This window comes from Octodon degus, unplaced genomic scaffold (assembly GCF_000260255.1).
Source record: "Octodon degus isolate 3935 unplaced genomic scaffold, OctDeg1.0 scaffold00287, whole genome shotgun sequence".
In the NCBI taxonomy this organism is placed as follows: Eukaryota; Metazoa; Chordata; class Mammalia; order Rodentia; family Octodontidae; genus Octodon; species Octodon degus.
The window spans coordinates 372,388-382,407 of record NW_004524863.1 but is presented as its reverse complement, the minus strand read 5'-3'; the positions used below and the strand labels follow the sequence as shown (position 1 = coordinate 382,407).

The window sequence follows — 10,020 nt, the reverse complement described above, 5'->3', positions numbered from 1 at the left end:
AACCTAGGGGAATAAGGGTGGAAGAAAGGATGGGAAAGCAAGATGAAGACTTAACTCCCCGCTGACTCCATTAAATAACTTGGTAGGCCAGGGTTTAGTTAGGAACTCCATGTTTCTGAGTCATAGATTGTTTTGGTTTTTTCTTTTTAAAATGTATTTGGTTGTTACAGGGCCTCACTATGCAGCTTAGACTCATAGTGATTCTTGTTTTCAGCCTCCCCAGCACTGGGATTACAGGTGTATGCCACTAAATCCTGGACTCTGGCCAGTTGAGCCTGCTCTGGGGGTGGGGCTGGCACAAACTGTGGTCCCTGAACCGTGGTCCTTGCAATTACCTAACCCTGCAAAAGCAAGTGCTTTGGTCCACAGAGCTATCTCGCCAGCCCCCAGATTATTGTTAAGTCTAAGGTTTTATCTCTCTTTCACACTGAGGTCTGGGGATATAGCTCAGTGGCATAAATTCCTGTCTGGCAAGCAGAATGTCCCTGAGTTTGACCCCCGGTACCACAAAAGGAAAAAAAAAAAAAAAAGTGGCAATCACATTGAAAGTAATACTCAGACCTGGGGACTATAAGTAGCCTAGAGGGGTTGGGGTGGTAAAGATAAGGCAAGATAATTATTCCTATAAAGCCCATGTTGTCTGCTGGCTTGCTCATTCTAGCTAATGTGTTACAGTGTTCACTTCTCCAAAGAGCATTAAAACAAAAACCACCACCATAACAAAACTACCCCAAATCACTCGTCATAAGCCACTACTCACTCATTACTACCCCTTCTCTATGAAGATAGGCAAGGTAGCTAGTTTAGCTATCTGAGACTCAGGCTTTAGCAAAGATAACAACTGGAGCCCCTTGATCCAGGCTGAGTCACCTTAAGATGAGAAAAGAGTCACTGAGTGAAGACATACCCTATGAGAAGCAAAATCTAGGAATCTCATGCTAAGGAACATTATAATTACACATAACTATCCTGTAATCTATTCCTATCAAGCTGATTTCCCCCCAAACTAAGAGGAGCTCCCATGTTCTTATAATCATGCATTAAACTTTTCAAGGTCAATGCATGTAACAACCTAGAGCATTTACCCATGTTGAAGGGGAAGACGAACTTCTTCTGGAGTAGCAATACGTCTCCTCAGGACATCAGCTTGGAGGGAAGATGGGATACTCAGGTTAGGAGCTCAAGTACAATACTAAAATAACAGGCTAGTGGGGAGGGATATACATGTTCTGTAAAACAATTTCAATTTCCTCTCTTTTCTCTCTTACCCCACCAACTCTTAGCAGTACTAGGAATTGAATTCAAGGCCTTTGTATTGAACTACATCGCAGCCTTTTAAGTTAATTTTGAGAGAAAATTTTGTTAATTCACTAAGTTGCCCAGACTGGGTTTGAACTTGTGATCTTCTTGTCTTAGCTTCCCAGAGCATCAGGATTATAGTCATACATCACACATGGTTGAAACACACTTTTCTAGGAACCAGCCAGAGATGGAACAGAATCTGGACACTTACCACTACCAGAAGTAGTGACTTCTTCTCCCATGATCTCTTCCAGGTTACCACTGGCTTCATGGAAGCTGCTGACATCTTTATTTGTTGGGGAGGCAGAAGTTGGGAAAGTTACAGGGGAGGCTGCTGGGGAGCTCACTGGAGCTGTCAAGGCAACTTCCGAAGACACTGCTGGGAGGACTGCTGAGGAACTGGGAGAGACGACTGGGCAAGTTGTTGGAGAGAGGTGTGGAGAGGGTGCTGGAGAAACTGACAGGGAGACTTCTGGGGAGGCTGTTGGTGAGACTGCTGGTGAGGCTACTGGATGTAGTTGAATTTGAATAGTGGAAGGCTGGTCAGGGGATGGCTGGGTCAGGGGTGGTGGGAAATCTGAACCCTGAGTCTCCATTTCTTCCTGTTCGGCATCACTGCCATTATTCAGGTCAAAGCTGTTATCTAGGATCCAAGGGGATACAGTAAAGAAAATATGGCATCACATAAAACAATCTATTTGATCAAATCTAGATTAAGCTAAACATGGTTCCTTTCAGGGCTTCATCCTAGGGTGTGAAAAAGCACCTCTGGCTCCCCCCCACCAATATTTATAAAGGTTAAAGAGCAAAACTGCTATTATAATTAGATAAACAAGTATCTTTTATCTAAAGCCATGAAAGGAAAATTATCTGGGCTCTACCCTGCAAACCCCAAGACTCACAAGTTCTTCTGGACTGAGGACACAGGTTAAGAGTATAGTGCTCCATGCCTTTATTAGTCCCACCATACCTTGCCCCATGAGATCTTCATCCTCTAGCCAGTTACTCCTACAGATTTCCTACCTAATTCTGTTACCCTAACTATATGGAACCCACTCTTTTTGTGCTAGTCAAGGACTTTTTCTTGTTTGACCTCTCCTTACTTACCTTGCAGAACAGACTCCCCTAAGACAGGTGGAGAGGCAGGGCTGGCAAAGATAGAAGCTGATGTTTGGCTGTCATCCGCCAGGAGGCTAAAGGCAGTAGCATTATTGAGGGAAGGGCAATCAAGGGCAGAGATCACAGGACTGTCCTCAAGAGGCAGCTTGTCCTCTGTACCCATCAGTTCTGTGTCATCTATACCATAAAGTCCTCCACTCACTGGCTCTGTTTATGGGGGGAAAGAAAAAAAATCAGCAGGATATTAAGGAAAAATTAGAAAGTAAGATTTCCTCAAGAAATACCAGTTTGGGCCAAGGATATAGCTCAGCTATACAGTGCCTGTCTGGCAAGCATGAGGTCCTAAGTTTGATTCCCAGTACCATTCCCACCCCACAAAGAGGGGGAAAAAAACAAATACTGGTTTGGTGGTGGTACATGTCTGAAGTCTCAGCACTCCTGGAGGCTGAAGTAGGAGGATTTCAAATTAGTGTCCAACCTAGGCAGTTTAGTGACTTAACAAGACCCTACTGGTGAATAAATACAGAAGACGGGAGGGAGGGAGGAAAGAAGGGAGGGAGGGAAAGAATGAGAAAAAAGGAGAGATAAAAAGAGGTAAGAGGTAAGAAAAGAAAGGCAGACAGACAAATAGATGATGCAGTTCAGTACAAAGGTTCTCAGGTCAATCCCTGGGCATCAAAAAAAAAAAAGCCAAACCTAGCCTGAAAAATATCCAATTCTAGCCACATGTGATAGACTATATTCCTAGCACTTGGAAGGCTGAGGCAGGAGGATCACCAACCACAGGTTTAAAGCCAGCCTGTGCTACATTGTGACTCTGTCTCAAAGTCCAGTTCTAGTTTCCTCAGTGTAAAGAATCTTTCTAAACTTAAAATAAGGAATTATACAATATACAGTATTTTAAAAGAATATAGGCATGTTGGTGCATACCTATAATCCTAGCACTTTGGGAGGCTGAGGAAGAACCACAACTTCAAATCCAGCATGGATAACTTAGTGACTTAAGGAAGATCCTATGTCAAAATTTACAAAAAAAAGTAGAGGGCCAGGGGTATAACTTAGGGCACTGGGGATATAGCTTAACAAGAAGGTCCTAGGTTAGGTAGCCAGCACAGGAGAAAAAAAATGAGTGATGTCATTAGACTGTAAGGACCATAAAAGTTCTGAAGTGAAAAGTGAAAATTTTCTATGGCCTTGACCATAGAATCTTGTAAAATTATAGTTTTTATCATAAAATATGCCTTTCCTGTATATAAGTGTGGTAAAGATTATTGTTCGTTGGTAAATGTTTTCTTTCTAGTTAAGTGAGAACCCAAATAGCCTGTGTGGTAGTTAAGTTCATATTCAGTGAATTATTACAGCCCAGGGCTCTTGGCCAAACTGAACACTGGTAAAGAACTTGGGAAACAAACCAATTCAGCTCAGAGGGCAGTTGGCCCAGCCAGGTCAGTGGCACATAACTGTAGTCTGCCCCTGGATTGTCTGGAAGCCTCAAAACTCTAGATTCCCTGACATGTTCCTCAGTTCACTTTCTCTTCCAGGTGGCAGAAACTGGCTACCCTTTGCTTGTAAGTAAAAGATCCAGCCTTTTGGCCTACCTGGTGCCAGAGAGTCAAAGGGCTCAAGAGAGTCTTCACTGAGGATTGGAGTGTCTTCTAGTTGATCAGGAAGATGTGAAGGGTCATCTAAACAGCTTACTGTGGGGTCAGGAACAAGGACTGAGACCTCTTGGTGTAACGACTCCACAGAGGGGACAGAGCCATTGTAGCCACACATCTTAAGTTCTAGGGAGTTCCAAGAGAAAGCAAAAGGCAAAATCAGTGCCGTCAACTGCTTCATTTAGCTATACTAGGCAGTTAAAACTGTGCTATAAGGATACCCATTTACTCAAATGTATTGCTGCTAGGGTGCCAGTTCTATGTAGGGAGCTGATCATATCAAAACACTCTAACCGTGCAGAGAGAGAGTTGTGCTGGTAAAATCAATCCTGCAGCAAGGAAAAGGGAAAGGAATGAGGGATCTGAGACAAGAACCTACTCATGTTCATAGCCATGTTCCCCAGTGAATGGGAACAGAGGAAACACATCCTATGATTTTATCAGCTGGGCCCCTTCTACTGGGAATCCCTTTGTAAGCTAATCTTTTGAGGGACATTATGAGAGGTGTCGTCACACAGAGTACTAATGCTAACAACAAAAAAGAAATAAAACTGGGTATGCAAGCAAGGGTATATTCTGTCTTCTTTCCATCCTTCACATACCTATCACTACTACGGTTTGGCTGACTTTAGCAGCCACTCGGATCATTTTAACCAAAAAGGCCTCATTGCCCATTGCTAATATCCTAACCCTTTCATGTTGTAGAAGCAGCCTTTCTTGAGACAGAGTATCTGTTGGGGCTGTTTCAGGCTCGCCCACCTGCCCTCTCCAGGCCAGCAGCTCTGCATGAGCTTGAAATAATTTGTACTCCCACTCGCTCGAGCTGGTGCTGCAGCCACAAAAACACCAGCCACTTGGCTCTGCTAATCACCAACATGCAAATCAGCCTCTACTGCAGAGAGCTGGAAAGACAAGTTTTCCTCACCTCCAAAAGCCACTGTCCCCCTCCCCCCAGCTCCATTTTCCCTCTCCCTATCCAACTCAGAGACCCAGTTATACCTGGCTGCTCTTCTTCCAGCTCCAGGCTGCCTACCAAGCCAGTGCCATTCTCTGCCACAACTGAAGTCAGCTCCTTTTCTGCTGCCTCATCAGGATGGATCACACTGCCTACCTCCTGGGAGGGCACAAAGGTCTGGACACTAGATCCCAACATAGGAGAAGTCTGTGGGGAGGTAAAAAAACCTGGGGGTCCATTGGGCATCACCTCAAAATTCTGATCAGGAAAGGAATCATACAGTTCCTGTGAGTCGAAGTTAAGTCCCATTGGACTCTGGGTACCGTTGCCCCAGAACTCTTGGCTCCCAGCTCGAAGGTTAGTGTTGTGATTTGGGGATGAAGGTTGCCGGCTGCCCCCAAGAATGCCGTTGAGTGGGTACTGTCCCCCCGAGAACTGGGAGAGAAGGGGTGGGTCCTTGAGGTTGCTGCCAGGATTGGCAGATGGGTACTGTGAGTAGTTCCAGAGACAGTCATAGGCCACGTTGGGGTGATGGAGGTGTGAGGTGCTGGAGGAGTGGGCAGCAGAGTTCAAAATCCCTGAAGTAGTAGTGTGAGATACAGTAGATAAGCCATTAACATTCACATCCCCATTCAAACCTGACAAAGAAAAAAGGATCAGTTATGGATATATATAGCTATCAAAAGAACCCCAATGTAATAGGACTGACTAGAAAAAGGGAAGGTGAAGAGGAGGGGGAGTCCCCCTGTTATATTTAGCTTTTAGGTCTCTGGGGAACACAAAACCCAGATGCTCCTGAATGTAAGCTTAGCAACGGCTACTGACACTGCTGAGTAGGGGGCATTGTGGGAGCCACCAGCAGAGAGATGGCTGCGGCTGCTGCCTTTTTATTAAATGAAGCTGTCTGCAGACTCCCTACAGTGACTTGCACTCTTCCTCCTCTCATTCCCTAGAGGAATTCTTGCCTAAACTATTTTCTAGGGTACTCCCTACCCCAGTGCCTATTTGGCCTCACAGTGGCAGCAGAAGGGACAGCCTCCACCTCACTGGCACATGCAGATCCAGCACTTTGTGCTGGGCTAAGAATAGAATTTGCAGTCACCACAGCGACAAGATTTCAGCTCAGAAGGCTGGGCTTAGCCCCTCCCTATAGGTTCTGGAGGGTAATATGCAGGGGGTAAAAATCTTTACATGCCCAGTGCTGCAGAATTCAGTTCTTAACATGAATGGTACCCTCTGGGATGATGAAGAACAATCAAATAAAGGGAAATAAGGAAGCTGGGGACAGGAGCAGGGCAGAGAACCCAATGAAAATAGCTTCTCTCCTGCAAGCCCCTTGCAGAAGAGGAGGGTAAGTGGTAAGTAAAAGCCTATATATTTCTGCTGCAAGGACAGAGGGAGGTACGGGGGCTTCTCTCTGCTTCTAAGCATAAAGGACTTGAAACCCAAGCAAGACTAATGAAGTATTTCATGCAGTCATGCTACAGAGAAGCCAAATCCAGTAAAAGACCTAATTAGGGCAGCAGTACTTCCTTCTGGAATTATGAATTTCTCTGGGCAACTTAGGTACACACTAAATCCTTCCTTGTCCTTATTATCTTCTACCCAAAGACAGGAGGAGATACAGGCACTTCTACCATCTATCTGTTCTCTGCTGTGTGAACAAAAAGGAAAACACATCCCAACTTTCACCTGCCTTTTTCCACTCCTAGTGCTGGCCCAAAGCAACTCCTCCAACCTCTAAAAACAGCTTAAGGCTGATCCTTTATCTTTTTTTCATGGATATAACCTGGTTATCAGCAGCAGCCACCTCAACATTCTCTGGCAATAGCCAGGGAATAGTGTTAACACAAGAACAAGGTATGATGAAAAAGCCAGTATGTTTTTCTAATAACTTTCAACTCTTAAGACTAAAAATGTTGCTTCTATAAACCTCTAAAACGTATTCTTAGTGGTCTGATTTCTCTCTAGCAGCTGGAATTCTGTGGATTCACTTCCTTTTTCCCTACCTGGCAGGAAAGAGTTGTTTTGGGATAGCTAGCCTAAAATGGAGACAAACCTCTTTCCATCAATCTGCTCTAAACAAATGATGCCCATTTCCCTCCCCCACGGCATGTGGCCCTCACTCACTTTTCCCTTGCTGTGGGAAGTTCATGGGAGACCCGTTAGTGTAGAGGCCCTCCCCTGAGGGAGAGGGTTTCAGTCCTGAGGCAGCAGGTGCAGAGGGAAGGCCAGTAAAGTTAAAATGGTCGTTTGCCTCCATTTCTGTAGGAGGGGAGAGAGAGGGGGTAAAATACTGGTGGTTAAACAAGGTAATGTCACCAGGAATCTCCTAGAGAGAATGTCCCCTATCCCTCCCTCTACTTAAGGTTGAGAAAGTAAAGGATGAAATATGCCCCAATCTGAGCAATGATTCTACAGAAATAAGCCTTTCAGTTAACTTTATAGTGACTTTAAAAAAAAAGTGACAATAATCAATACACAAGCCTGGGAGTCTACCCAGCACAGGCAGCCTTATCCCTCTGACAGATATCACCTCTATTTGAACACTTAACATTATCTTTGGGCCAGCAGAATAGCTCAGCGGACTAAACTCTAAGCAGGTGCAGAGAATGGGATTTGATCCCTGGCTGCCATGCTGGCCCCACCTCCGGAGGAACGCTGAGCCAGGGACTGAGACTGGGTGTGGTAATGCACCTATAACCCAGTGCTTGGGAGGCTGAAAACAGGAGGATCACTATGAGTCCAATCTGTGTAGTGAGACCCTGTACTAAATACATTAAAAACATACACATCTTTTTGTTTTTATCATCAAGGTAAATAAAGCTCATTCCCAGAATGCCCAAAAAGTTCTCAGTCTTTTTCTTTTTTTTTACACATATTTGATACAGGATCTCACTATGCAGCTCAGACTCTGTCATGATCTTCCTGTTTTCAGCTCCCCAGCACTGGGATTGCAGGCATTCGCCACCACACCCGGACTCAGTCAGGCTCAGTGCACCCCAGGGGTGGGGCTGGAATGGCATGCAGGACTGGGGATCAAACTCTAGTCCCTGAACCTGCCTAAGCAGGCACTTAAGTCTGCTGAGCTATCTCACTGGCCCTCAAAGTCATTTTTGACAAAAAGCCATGATGAGAGGATATCGTAAGGAAAAGTATATTTATACACAACCCACTTTGTTTTATTATGCCTGAACTAGCAGCCTGTCTGTTATTCTATCCACAGCCCCAACTAAAGACAAATAGTACAATTACATGAATAAATGGATTTGAAAAGGAAAATACACTTCAGTAAAAAGCAAACAATTTGGGGCACTGTTTTGTGATGTTGGGGAATGAACCCAGGACCTCACACACATACAATAGGAAACCACTCTCCAGAACTCCTACCTCACCCAACCTCAGTATTCTACTTCTTATTCACAAGTAGTAGCAATGCTGTTCAAGAATATAGGTCAGGGGGCTGGGGAGATGGCTCAGTGGAATAAGCACTTCCCTAGCAAGTGCAAGGGTCCAAGTTCAATCCCCGGTTCTGCCAAAAAAAAAAAAAAAAAAAAAAAGTGTCAGCTGAGCCCTGCATGGTGGTACATGCCTGTAATCTAGCACTTTGGAAGCTGAGGCAGGAAGATCACAGCTAGTTCAAAGTCAGCCTAGGATACAAAGTGAGCTCAAGGCCCATGTAAACTACATAGTGAAGGGCCAGGGAGATAGTTCAGTAGAAGAAACACCTGCCTGGCGAGTGAAGGGTCTTGAGTTCAAACCCTGGTACTGCCACAAAAAACTACATAGTGATATTCTGAAAGTGTCAGTTGCATATTACCTGTAACACCAGCAGACAGGGAAGCTGAAACAGGAGGACCACAAGTTTAAGCACTGTCCAAACAATTTATTCTTTTTACTGTGATAATTTTGTTTTTTCTACTATGGTAATTTTGTTTTTGGTTTTGTGGCTTAGATATTAAGGGTAATGGAGATAATAATGAGATACTTGGTTATCTGTGAGGCACAGTGGCTCAATGAGGGGCAGTACAATAAAAAGCTTTCACTTGCTATTAAACATGATATACTAGGAATGACAAGAATCAAAGTCCTTGATCAAAACTAATTTTAACTTCGAAAAGAACAAAGAGGGAACAAAACAGGGAAGAGGGGGAAACAAGCCAGAATTACTGGTAAAATCTAACATTAATCAGATACTTGTGGTATACTACTGCATGCTAATTTTAATCATAAGAAAATCCATCTTGGGGCTGGTGAGATGGCTCAGTGGTCTAAAGCACCTACTTGAAACAAGCTTGGCAAAGCACAGGGACCTCGGTTCGATCCCCCAGCACCACATGCCAGCCAGCCCCGCCCCCTGGTGGGCTGAGCTGGCCACACACACACACACACACACACACACACAATAAATAAATGTAATAAATAAAAATAAATAAAAAAAAATCCATCTTGATGCAAACATGCAGCTCCATAGACATGTGATTACGTTTTTAAGGGCAGAAGAACTCACACAGAAAGATTTACCAAATTCCCCAAAAAGAGATAATAAATAGATCCTAAAGCTGGGTGTGGTAGCACATGCCTGTAATCCCAGTGCTAGGGAGACTGAAGCAAAGAGGATCATTTGAAACCAGTCTGCGCTACAAAGTGAGCTCAACCCCAGCCTGAACTGCATGGCAAGACCTTGTCTTAAAAAAGACAAAATAAGTAAATAAATAAATCCTACATGATGTTTTATTCAAACTTCTAAAGAGATAAGTAGCCATGGTGGTGCATGCCTGTAATCCCAACACTCAGGAGGCAGAAGCAGTAGGATCACCATGAGTTGAAACTCAGCCTGTCTACGTAAGAGTTCAAGGCATGCTTACACTACACAGTGAGATCCTGTCCCCACCCCCACCCCAAGAGAGAGAGGAATAAATTCAGAATGGGTTGAAAGGAGGGTATGGGAGGAGGGGAAGATAAATAAATTAAAAATATATGTGA

The 10,020-nt window shown here is 44.3% G+C and overlaps 1 protein-coding gene across 4 annotated transcripts in view; it reads right to left on the bottom strand.

Moving 5' to 3' along the window:
• Window positions 1–10,020, bottom strand: part of Baz2a (bromodomain adjacent to zinc finger domain 2A) — a 42,619-nt gene that overhangs the window by 16,018 nt on the left and 16,581 nt on the right. For all 4 annotated transcript variants that reach the window (XM_023707354.1, XM_023707355.1, XM_004647056.2 and 1 more), the window contains 6 exons: window positions 7,165–7,299; window positions 5,079–5,672; window positions 4,020–4,205; window positions 2,410–2,628; window positions 1,514–1,945; window positions 1,086–1,146 (listed from right to left, as the gene is read on the bottom strand). In XM_023707354.1, the coding sequence (XP_023563122.1) occupies window positions 1,086–1,146; window positions 1,514–1,945; window positions 2,410–2,628; window positions 4,020–4,205; window positions 5,079–5,672; window positions 7,165–7,297 (1,625 nt within the window). In that variant the 5' untranslated portion in view covers window positions 7,298–7,299. Of the gene's footprint in view, window positions 1–1,085; window positions 1,147–1,513; window positions 1,946–2,409; window positions 2,629–4,019; window positions 4,206–5,078; window positions 5,673–7,164; window positions 7,300–10,020 lie in introns of those variants that run through there.